The sequence below is a fragment of the Nannobrachium achirus genome (assembly GCF_963921795.1).
Source record: "Nannobrachium achirus genome assembly, chromosome: 21".
In the NCBI taxonomy this organism is placed as follows: Eukaryota; Metazoa; Chordata; class Actinopteri; order Myctophiformes; family Myctophidae; genus Nannobrachium; species Nannobrachium achirus.
Window position 1 is genome coordinate 36,813,151 of NC_137828.1, and position 12,926 is coordinate 36,826,076.

The following is a 12,926-nucleotide window of genomic DNA, read 5'->3' on the forward strand; positions in this document are numbered from 1 at the left end:
TGGGAAATGGGGCATTCTGCATCTATTTGTACTTTAAGTAGGTCTACATTTTAATTCCAAACTTCTACTTGTGGCAGAGTATTTCCACGTTGCAGTGTTGATACTTTTACATATTAAGTAAAGAATGTTTGTACGTTTTCCACAAATGTTCATTTAGAAAGGAACGGCTCTATACCGGATCCCATCGTTAATTTCAAAGAGCCGTTCAAAAGACTCGATCCGTTCGCGAACGTCCCATCTGTAATAGCGAGGCAACGCCTCTGTCCTTTCCCATGCAGGATGCAGCCAGTTCCTGCTTCACTACTAGCTGTCACTGTTGTTGATTATAGTTAGCACACGTTAGCTGTAGCTTGTCGCTCACGTAATGCCTTTTGATATTATTCAATTTCAGTGATCTGCGGTTGACTGTTCCCGGCGGAGAGCGATGGGTCTGCCGCAGAGCTCCTTTCTGTCGGACGGGGGGAACTGCAGTGGGTACCACGTTCATGGGGTAGGTACCACCGGTAGTTAGTTTGGCTTCTATTTCAGATCACAGGCTGTGTAACTTGATATCTAATAATAAGAACCAAGCAAGTGTTGTAGTGCACCCACTGATAAGTACACACTCCACACATACTGTAGAATGCATGGACATGCTGAGAAGGTTATTGTCTACTCTAGACTCTGCATGTTGTTGTTTTGACAAATGTACTCTAAACTATTTTTTTGTAGCATGATTCATTGCCCTGTGAATGTGATGATGAGGTGGCATTTGGCTGATATCCAGCAAACTTAATTGAAGTGTGTGTGTGTGTGTGTGTGTGTGTGTGTGTGTGTGTGTGTGTGTGTGTGTGTGTGTGTGTGTGTGTGTGTGTGTGTGAGAACTCACTGAGTTGTAATGGCATATTCCAGACTCATGTATTGAAAAGTACAAATTGCTACGTACATATTCTTTTTAATATCAATGCATTGCTGTATTGTAATTCAGAGCAAAACACTTTGCTATTTTCAGTTTTTCACTATTTGAAAATTGAAATAGCCAGGCCTTAAAGGAGTAGTTCACCCAAAACATGAAGCCTTGTTTGATTTTTGTCACATTCTTGAGCCAATAATTTGATGACCGGATGGGTTAATGATATTTAAATAACTTTGCCAAAGCAAATCCCTGAGTTGACACATGGTGGTGAATAATCTCAACCTCCCTTTGTTTAAGCTAAAACAGTGACTGTATTTTAACCTTTCAGATTCAAGATAAATCTCCTGCTCAAACGGCCGGGCTGGAGCCCTTCTTTGACTTCATCCTCTCTATAGGAAATACCCGACTTGTGAGTAAACTGTTATGAGCTGGTCAACGGTCCACTCAGTTCTCGTATTATAGTGACAAGTGACAACTGTCTACTCTTAACACATGGGCGGCCAAGGTTTATAACATTTATAGCTGTTGCTGGTGCCACCATTGACTTACGTTATGTTTTGATGAGCCCCGCAAGCTTCGTGCGTGTGCACGTGCGTGTCCAGAGAAGATTGAGGAGGTACTCCATTTGTTTACAAACGCTCGCGAAACTCGCGGTAAAAAAATCGCGGTAAATTCGCGGTAAAGTGTCGCCGTGAAAACAATCAGCTCTCTGCCTCCATGGGGCTGTTTTTACCTCATTCTGAGAAAAAGCTGTTCTTATGTTTCAAAGTAGAATCTAAAGCCATGTAAAATCCTTCCGTGTGGGGAGAGACAGGGGGCTTCCTGCCCTGGCTGGGTGACGTAATGGATTCAGGGCATGCAAAGGGAAGCTGCGGTCTCGAAAAGTTAACTATTTGTTGACTCGTCCCTCGACGATATAACTTCCTGTGGCAGGGTGACATCTAGTGGCCAAATCTCGTCCCTGAACGAGTTTGGCTCCCCAAGTGTTAAAGGAGTCATCCAGACCAAAACACATATAGGGTTAAATCTGCCTTTTATCATACCCCTTTATACCTGCTTTAGTCCATTTTTTTCATAGCTGCCCCTGTTGCTAGATTTTGGCAGCCCCTGTTGCTACATTTCACGGGCTCTCTCATAACTAACACAGTGGATTGTCCTTAGGCTAGTGCGGTTATTTCTTTAGCTTCAAAGTTAGTATTTTTTCATTGGATTGTGTTTACACAACGTCCTGAGACCACCCAAACCGCTGTTTTGACCTCACAGGCACCCTTACTTGTCAAACGGCTTCTGCTCTGCACCAGAGCAGGGAGAGGAGAGGCTAGAAAGGGAGGGGAGGGAGCGTGCCTCCCATTTCTGCTCCGCTACGCCTAGCCCCCCCCCCGCACCCGCCTCCCCGCTCCCCCGCTCTGTCCCAGACCACGCCCACTGACTCGCTTCCCTGCGTAAATTGCGTAGATGACGCCTCGCTGCGTAGCTTGCGTAAGCAAGCTTCTCTACTCTACACGCAGACAGACGCAGTCGCACACTCGGAAGAAAATGGAACGAAGAAAAAGTCCTACTGCACTCGGAAGAAAATAAAAAATGGGAAAGAGAGGCGCTTCTCTGTGAACAACAATAATAAAGCTAACTATAACAACAACTGCCGTCCTGTTGTCCTGCTATCATCGATAATTAACAACAACTGCCGTCCTGTTGTCCTGCTATCGACAACATGACGCTTTAGTTACTTTTTAGATTTTGATTATTAGTCTATTTATAAAGCACTAAAGTCATAATCGATTTCGGCCGCGATGCGACCCATTGTGAGCTTGTAGACATTCTGCTCATTACACATTCTGCATAATGAGTACTTTTACTTTTGGTACTGTAATTACATATTGTTGCCAATACTTTTTCCTGTAGACTAAATAATAGCTAATAGATAATAGCTAAAAGGTAAAAATACAGTACACTATATAGGCCCTACAGTATATCTTCAGCAGCAGTACAATATGGAACAGTGTAGCTTTTTAGCAGCAATGTCACAGTGTGCAAACAGCATTATGTAGGTACAGATAATAGCTAAAAGGTAAAAATACAGTACACTATATACAGTATATCTTCAGCAGCAGTACAATATGGAACAGTGTAGCTTTTTAGCAGCAATGTCACCACTAGTCTACTATTGATGGGACATTAGGTGATGGAATGTAAGGTGTCAATGGTAGGGCAATGTCTTTCTTTGTCTCCATCTCTCCCCAGTCTATACATTGAATATGAAAACCATGGAATGTGAGCTTGTAGCAGCAACAGCGTGCACTACTACTACTGTGTGGAGTGCGTGTGCGTGTGCGCTGTGTTTATGTGTGCGGCGTGAGAGGCGGAGACCTTGCTTGTGAGAGGCGGAGACCTTGCTACGCAATTTACGCAGGGAAGCGAGTCAGTGGGCGTGGTCTGGGACAGAGCGGTGGAGCGGGGAGGCGGGTGCGGGGGGGGCTAGGCGTAGCGGAGCAGAAATGGGAGGCACGCGGGGAGGGAGGGGTCTTTTTGACAAGTAAGGGTGCCTGTGAGGTCAAAACAGCGGTGTGGTTGGTCTCAGGACATTGTGTAAACACTATCCAATAAAAAAATACTAACTTTGAAGCTAAAGAAATAACCGCACTAGCCTAAGGACAATCCACTGTGTTAGTTATTAGAGAGCCTGCGAAATCTAGCAACAGGGGCTGCCAAAATCTAGCAACAGGGGCAGCTATGAAAAAAATGGACTAAAGCAGGTATGAAGGGGTATGATAAAAGGCAGATTTAACCCTATATGTGTTTTGGTCTGGATGACTCCTTTAAGGGTAGGGTAAGTGATGTTTGGATAAAATTGGTCCAAAGAAAAAATAACGCACATCCTCCATTGTTTGGTGCTGAGCTGAAACTGCCAGAGCAGTATTACTAAGAAACAATGACTCGCAACTCACTTTTAAATAGCTCCAATATTTATTAAAGACGACAGGCAGCAGACATAAACGTTTCGACCAGTGTTTGGTCTTCTTCAGTATATCGGAAACCGTGTCATTAAGTACACATTATTAATTAGTAGTGATTGGCTCCACCTGGTGAGCAGGAGCTGGTATAAAATTGGTATCCTGACCTGAAAATGCATTTTTTGTTTTTTGATTTGGAACCAAACAAACGCTCTATAGCAATGATTACTATCACAATATAGAGCTTATTTTAACCAGTAAGACGCCTAAGGGCGAAAAGCGACCTCGACCTAAAGGGCGAAGCCATCTGTCTTGGCCATATATGGATTCTGTTAGTGTGGTTTTCCTAACAGCATAATCTGGGATACAATCACTTTTATGCCCATAATGGAGATCCCTAACATAATCCCTTTTATGCCAATATATGGAGATCCCTGCTCTGAGTATCTGACATCACTGTGATGTCACCTGTTTATGCCCATATATGGAGATCCATGCTCTGCGTATCTGACATCACTGTGATGTCACCTGTGATGTCAGGGGGAACCACAGTGTCAGGTGATACCCGTCCAGACAGACATGGACAAGCTGTGACGGTTCTGATAGTAAACTGCGACCTACGGTCGCAACTCGCAACAACAAAAGAAGACCAACACTTACCCTCCCTTTAACTGTTATTGCACTAATGGTGAAACATAATTTTGATTTAGCACAAAACGATTGAAATATAACCTTTTTGCTATGAAAAGCTTTTATGCACTTCAAAACGGTCTAAATTAGCTGTGCCTTTTTCCTCCCTGCTCTCAGAACAAAGAGAGTGAACTTCTGAAAGACCTTTTAAAAGCCAATGTGGAGAAAGCGGTGAAACTGGAGGTGTACAACACTAAAAGCCAGCGGGTCAGAGAGCTGGAGGTCGTTCCCAGTAACATGTGGGGTGGACAAGGCCTGCTGGGCGCCAGCGTTCGCTTCTGCAGCTTTGAAGGAGCCAATGAGAATGTTTGGCATGTCTTGGTAAGTGACCACTTTCCCAGTTTTTATCTCCATCTCAACAAGGAGAGATGTACAGTCTTCAGCAGGAAAAGATCTTGTAATTTTAAACTGTGTTTATTCATTTCTTTAGATCTTCTTGCCGAAAGTAGGTTTGGGGGCGATATGACTTCAAACTAATATCACAATTATTTTTGCTTCGATTGCACTCAATGAACGATTATAAAAAAAAGGCATGCATAGTGAAAATAGCTGATCTACAATTTGTACACACCACTATAGTATCAGAAAGTATAATACAGGACATAAGTTCTTAATTAGACTAGGGCTGTCTTCGACACAGGATTTATGAAGTCGACTCGAGTCGCGGGGGTTAATCCGACGCGTCGACGAATCGTTTTATAGTCTACTTTGTGTAAAAAAAAAAAAAAGTGTTGCTTTAAACCACGTCAACATAATAGAATAATACATACATTAAGAGATGCCGTCTCTCGGCAGCGTGCAGTATAGATGAGACATTCGCGAACGATTCCGCTCTCTTGAACGGCTCTTTTAAATGAACGATGGGATCCAGTCCGCAGTCGCGGGACACAAAGCACTGACAGAGTAATGAGTCAGTGTCGAGAACGGATTCATTTCAGAAAAGGATCATAAACAGGTGGAGGCACAGCTCCCGCTTGAGCCAGCAGTGTGGACATGTCATGGACGCAAACACAGCGAAACACAATCAGGGTCGTAGGGCGTCTAATCGGCGCTCTAGGCGAGATCTCTCGAATGCGCCCACTCCCGCGCGCGCGCGCGATTTTTGCGGGTTTTGCCGTGAATTTAGTCGGTTTTGGGCCGGTTTGGATGACTGTTCAATAATATGACATTTTCTCGGGTTTTGGCGTGATTTTTGGGTCAGGTTGGGTGGCTCATTAACTTTTTTTTAATTTTATTTGTTATAAAAATGGTCAACAATGAACAGCAGACTGTGTACAAGGCAAGCGCGCTGGATAAACCTAATAAGCACGCACACACATACTTTTAGTTGACCTTGTACCAGTGATTTGTACTGTCATGAAACTGTACCTTTTCCTATTGCAAACATCTAATACATTCTTCAATGTTCAATCAATCAATGGAAATTAAATGCACAGCGGCAGATCCAGCAATATAAATTAATTCAGTTTCTCTCACCTATCACCAATGACGATTATGACGTGGTTCTGTAACTGCTGTTCACATAAAATCCATGCTCGTGTCCTTTTGGGTGAATTTCTCAATGAAGGGATCATAAAGCGTATTACTTTTAAGTTCCAAAAGCCAGGGAGGAATGAGGTGACAACTAAACACGTTAATTTTGCCTTACGGCGACGTTACTTTCACGGTTTTAAAACAACAAACGGGTTCAAAGTACTGCTATCAACTGGCACGCAATACTTGCCACTTCTGATACCATGTCGAGTAGTTTATACTTTGTTGTAATAACGGAGTGTCCACACCATAGAGTTATACACAGTGTTGTTGTGTCCGTTTATTAACTAACTCCCCCGGAGCCCCAGTGCCCACACACAAAGGTTCCTACCAACAGTAGGTCCTAATACTACACAGTGCCACTGGACAGTCTGGACTGGTCACAATCATGATCATTCGCATGACAATTTATTTCTATTTATTTATTTATTTGTTATGTATGTAACACTGGCCAAGGAAGGCCAGCCAGGCTGCGCCGGGTGAGCCCAGCCCAGGCTGTGCACTGCTGAGCGATCGGCGCCCCCTAATGAAGAGTGCGGGGTACTACTAGTACCAATTTAATTCATATCACCCTGCTGCGACTTAGCGCAGCCTGCCTCTGTCCCTCTCTGATGCTCGACTCGAGTTTTTATGATTGATAATAAAAATGTTATTTTGACCGACATAAGCAACTGGATCGTCTGGGTGAGATAAACCAATAGAGGGGGCGCCGATTATTTTACTTTATTTTTTTAATTAAAAAATAAATAATAATAATAAAAAAAAAAACACACATTTCGGCAGGCGCCCCCTTGAGGTCGGCGCTCTAGGAGACCGCCTATACCGCCTATAGCTAAAAACGGCCCTGAACACAATCATTCATCATGGATTACAACACTGGAACAATTCAGAAGCACTTTAATTAGAAAATGTAACTTGTAGCCTACACTTGTGTATGTTAATTTGACTTTTTACTACTTTGTGGACGCGCGTTTGTGCTGTGGCAGGTTATTTAATATGGGATTTTGACAGCGTGCTTCCTCCTCTTAACGGAACACTGTCCCGGCTCTGAATGTTTTAACGAATCGGCAGTCTGAACCGTTCTGGCCGTTCTGTCTCACTTTCAACCCGACGCTGGTGCGAGACAATAAATAACTGTTCGCCAATTGCTACTTCTCATTGGAAGTACATGACACCACACCAGTCCAGCAGTGCACCGCAGTACTGGCAGTAGTAGGCTAACTGGTGATATAAAAAAATATATATTTTCGCTTCGACTCAAACAATTGGCGTCGATTCCCGGGGCTTAAAACGACGCGTCGATTCGTCGATTTTTAGAAGACACCCCTAAATTAGACTAAACGATTATTACATATTTATATTGTTGATATAAATAAAAAAAATAATATATATATATTGGTTCTAAATGTGGGTTTTGATATATTTTCGGTCCAGTTCTAGTCAAAAATGTCTAACCGGGAGCACGGGGCTACATGTTGCCCAGCCCAGCAGGATTTCCTGTAAACCTGTACTTCCTGCATTTTCAGTTAGACACTTGGCATTTGTAGATCACCAAGACATCACTTATACTATAAGTGATAGTATAAGTAGATTTTTCTTTTTTTTTTAAATATACTATATAATTACATTTGATTTGAATTATGGTATAATTATGTTCAACACTGTGATTTTTTAACATTCTCAACCATTTCCCCTTCCCCTGTTAGGACGTAGAACCACATTCGCCTGCAGCACTGGCAGGTTTGCAGGCACATAATGACTTCATTGTGGGAGCTGACCAGGTGTTGCAAGATGTAGGTTTTCAGGTTTCTTTTCTTTATTAATGGTTCAAAGACAATACAGACAGACATACTGTATATATACGCAAGCATAACATACTGTAATTGTTTTGAAGTATGACAACCAGTTCCATACTTAGAATTGTAGAATTGTTGATAATTAATTAGGTTTATGTTTTCTTTTTCTTCTTTTTCCTCCTTGCAGTCAGAGGATTTCTTTTCTTTGATTGAATTCAACGAGGGGAAGCCTCTGAAGCTGCTGGTGTACAACACACACAGTGAACAGTGCAGGGAAGTGACGGTGACGCCTAATGGGGCCTGGGGAGGAGACGGAAGGTAGGGGCTCTTCAAACTCAAACACGTTACACCGGGGGTCTTCAACGTTTTCAGGCCAAGGACCCCTTAGTTGAGAGAGAGATGACGCAGGGACCCCCACAACCTTTTAGTAGATTCCATATAGTTTCATCGTTTGACAGCAAAATCATCAGTGTGTTTTGGATTCATGTCAATTTGTGTTTTCAGATATTTAACCACTTTAACCGTCAATACTTAACTTGACATTTCACTCTGTACTTAGTCTACTCTTTTTCCCCTCTACACCAAATCTCTTTGCCGAAAATAGCCGATCTACAAGCTGCGAGGCGTTTGTAGATCTGCTATTTTTGGCTAAAGTTCTCAGAATATGGATGTTAGGGTTCAAGTGGTTCATATAAAAAAAGGGGAAAAAAGTTTCTATCACACAGAGATTTGGAGGACCCCCTAGGGGTCCCGGACGCCCTGTTGAAGACCCCTGCATTACACACAGTGGTTAAAAAGCAACATTCCAGCATCAGTACCAGTGGTTGGAAAAAAAAGTACTGCATGGTCACACTGCACTTTTATTCTACCTTTGAAAGCGGATTCTGCCAATGCATTTCAATGGGAAATTGAATTGAAAAATTGCCAGCTTGTAGATCAACTATTTTCAAATTGCCAAAGTATACAGTATATGTTACAGTTAGATTGGGTAACTCAGATCGTGGTAAGAGCGCTCGTTTTGTAGTTCACCACACACCCTTACCACCACCTGGATCAATTCACCTTGATAGTCTCTTATCAGCGCACCTGTGTAATTCTGCATAGTCACCATGAGATGGCGACAACAGCCATTCACTTGTGTAGTCGCCCAACGTCACTCGTCTGCGACCCTTCTCTGTTGTTTACTAGCAGCCTAGCTCAGCTGTAGTTAGCCATTAGCTTACTATGCCTAACTCTAACCATAACCCTAACCTTAACCTCAGTAAAACTATGCCTAACCCTAACCCTAACCTCCGTGGGGTGAGGCGCTATCATTCCTGCCGACGCTACGTTGTCATTGTTGTGGATCAAAGCGACCGCAATTGTTCCGCCCTGCGCCGCACAACGAGCGCTCCGTTTCTCGATCTAACTGTTTCTCGATCTAACCGTGACATATATATATAGGTCTGAAGTTGCTTTAATAATAATCAGAATCTACAAAGTAACTTTTAACTAATGTTTTCAAATATTTATCATACAATATTTGCCTTTGACATGTATTGGAGTAGAAGTAAAATTATTATTATTTAGAAAATGTAGGTTTGGATTTGAAAACATGGGAAGGTAGACTATTAAACATGGCTTTCACTTATAATTGTGGAATATCAAGAGTATCTAGATTCTACAGTATGTGTCTTATTTGGCAAAGCCGTGAAATGTAAAAAAAAAAACAAATTTCTAGCGAGTGTGAAACGTTACGCAGTATCACATCCTGTTGCTACACTTCAGAATAAGCATCAAAATGCATTATGGAAACATGGCTATTGTCTATTCAAAGCTTTGACCATACCGTATATAATTATATATGGTATTGTTGGGTGTTGATGGTGGTTTGTTCATCTTTTATTTTAGCCTCGGCTGTGGTATTGGCTACGGATATTTGCACAGGATCCCAACCCGTCCACATCAGCCCAGCACTGGGAGCCAAACCACCATGGAATCCATTGTGTCTCATGTTGGCCTCACTGAGGAGATGCCAACAATTGACCACACTGAGGTACGGCTTATCAAATCATTTGACTACATTTAGCCTAATTAAAACTATTGTATACATCAGTGGTTCCCAAACTGGGGGTCTGATTTTTTTTTGGGGGGGGGGTCCCCAGATGATTGGCTTAATGTGCAACATTGTTTTCTCACTCAACAGTAAACAAACCGACGTACAATTTTTAATACCAAATTGTCCAAATTGTCAAATATTACATAAGAAAGAGGCAAACATTGTGAAAGTAGCTGATCTACAAGCTTCGAGCCGGTCAAGGCGTCCCCAGTTAAAACATGATTATTTTGGGGGCTCGCTGGCTTAAAGTTTGGGAACCCTTGGTATACATCATAACACAACCTGCTTTATTGTGTGCTATAAAGATGTTGTGAGTGACTGTTATTGTTATGAGTTTTGTGACTGTGTTATTAGTGGAATAACTGTTTTCTCAACTCAGATGTCATCGGTTGCTGTATCCAGGGCCTTTGGTGAAATTGATGTAGACATCAGTCAGAGAGAACCCTGTCTATCCCCATCCACACAGACTGTTACAGACCTTGGTAAGCATAATTGTCTCCACCAGCCGAAGGCAGGGGGAGAGTATGTTTTCGCCCCTGTCCGTGTGTCCGTCCGTGCGTCCGTCCTCCGAGTTTGTTACCAGCTAATCTCCGGCGCCGTTGGCCTGGTCGCTGCCAAAATGAGCACACACACTCCCTGGATGCCAATTCAGAACCTCTGCCCCACATTTTTCAAATAGCCCTGTTCTAGCACCACCATGAGGCCGATGTTTGCAAAACACATTTCTGTACACTACTCCTACAGATTTTGTCCAAAAATCACGCAAATCGGTAGACAGTATCTCTACAGTCATGTGATCGACATGGATCTGTCTGATTGTCCATATTCCATCCTGATTGGCTGAGATTGGCTTTCAAAGTTTGTAAGATTGGTCCGTTTTGGACAAAATGCCTCAAATCACAAACGCAGAGTGCAATTAACATGAAATCGCGCACACAAGTTCCCACTAGGCCGAGGAAGAAATGCCACTTCAAATAGTTGAAATCAGCCTCATGGTGGCGCTATAACAGGCCGATTCGTGGTTTTACCTATAACTCCACCGATCAGTTTCAAACTTTGTAAGCGCACTCCCTGGATGCCAATTCAGAACCTCTGCCCCACATTTTTCACATGGGCCTGTTCTAGCGCCACCAGGAGGCCAATTTGTGCAAAACTACCTTTTGGCCAGAACTCCTACAGATTTTGTCCAAAAATCACGCAAATCGGTAGACAGTATCTCTACAGTCATGTGATCGACATGGATCTCTCTGATTGTCCATATTCCATCCTGATTGGCTGAGATTGGCTTTAAAAGTTTGTAAGATTGGTCCGTTTTGGACAAAATGCCTCAAATCACAAACGCAGAGTGCAATTAACATGAAATCGCGCACACATGTTCCCACTAGGATGAGGAAGAAATGCCACTTCAAATTTTTGATATCAGCCTCATGGTGGCACTATAACAGGCCAATTCAAATTCAAACAAAATGCCTCAAATCAAACACAGCGTGCACACATGTCACCCTTTTTACATTGGCCTATTATAGCACCACCAGGACGCGTCGCTGGTGGAGACCTGTGCTCGGAAGAGCACTTCTTCTAGTTATGTTTAGATTACAGTGATTTTTTATTTAGCGTTTGCAAAATTCCACCTGTTGTCATTTCAATCACGTTTTGAGTAGTTTTTAGTATATTCCCATATGTTCTGTAATAATCTCTGTAAAATAAACATTTGTTCTCAATCAATTTCAGATATCTCCAATATCTCTGAGGCAATGACTCCAGACCTATCAGAGATGGTGTCTGCCATAGACATGAGTAACAACTCCATGTTTGCTAATTACGGAGATGCATCTAGTGATCAGTTCAGCTTGGGTAGGTACAGCTCTTTAGTGTCGATGGGACTAGATCAGGGGTCTTCAATGTTTTCAGGCCAAGGACCCCTTAGTTGGGAGAGAGATGAAGCAGGGACCCCCACAACCTTTTCATAGATTCCATATAGTTTCATTGTTTGACAGCACAATTGTCAGTGTATTTTGGATTCATGACAATTTGTGTTTTCAGATATTTAACTACTTGAACCGTCAATACTTAATAAACCTGACCTTTCACTCTGTACTTAGTCTGCTCTTTTTCTCCTCTACACCAAGCTCTTTGCCGAAAATAGCCGATCTACTAGCTCACATCGTCTCACAAACGCGAGGCGTTGTGAGCCTGTAGATCTGCTATTTTTGGCTAAAGTTCTCAGAATATGGACACTAGGGTTCAAGTCGTTAATATAAAATATAGAAAAGAAAAGAAAAGAAAAACTTTCTATCACTCAAAGGAGGACCCTCTGTAGTACCCTCTGTAGTAACTCTGAGGACCTCTAAGGGGTCCCGGACCCCCTGTTGAAGACCCATGGACCTGATCCCTTCCATTGTATGACGTTATCTTTTCCTATATCTTACAGATAACTCATCCCTTGGCCAGATAGTGCCTTCGTCATCGGAGAGGGAGCTGGAATCAATCATCAAGGAGGCCGAGGACAAGCCTCTTGTAGACCTGGTCACTATTCCCAACACGGAAGCCTCAGGTGACATTGTTTGCCCTGATGTCACCAAAGAAGTCCCATGCAACACTATTACCTCACAAGCACAAGGTATGGACTCGGCGAGCCCAAAGTCTGAGCACACGGAGGAAGACGTCACAGAGTCACCTGAACTACAATAGAAGAGTTGCGCTCGTTAATTAGAAATACTCCTCTTTTTCAGCTATAGCTAGAGTTAAGAGATGGGGTTACTATAGGTATATGCTCACCCCGTTCAGCTCGGCCATTTCATTGTCTCAACATTGTTGTAGGTGTCGCTCTAACAAAACCTGGGAAGGTTTGCCTTTCCCCCCACATAGGAAACCACACACCTTCTGAAGCGTTGTTACCGTCCATGGTCTTTCCATAGTTATTTTGAATAATGGCTAGAAAGAATGCACTATATATGCAATTG

The 12,926-nt window shown here is 42.7% G+C and overlaps 1 protein-coding gene across 1 annotated transcript; it reads left to right on the forward strand.

The window, feature by feature from the left end:
- Window positions 1–424: 424 nt before the first annotated feature.
- LOC308306710 (Golgi reassembly-stacking protein 1-like) lies at window positions 425–12,654 on the forward strand (the record flags this gene model as incomplete). Its single annotated transcript, XM_080751754.1, has 9 exons — window positions 425–490; window positions 1,224–1,304; window positions 4,654–4,857; window positions 7,776–7,862; window positions 8,053–8,183; window positions 9,756–9,900; window positions 10,343–10,445; window positions 11,695–11,817; window positions 12,395–12,654. 9 exons carry the CDS (start codon window positions 425–427, stop codon window positions 12,652–12,654), a joined length of 1,200 nt encoding a protein of 399 aa, XP_080607880.1.
- Window positions 12,655–12,926: the final 272 nt, after the last annotated feature.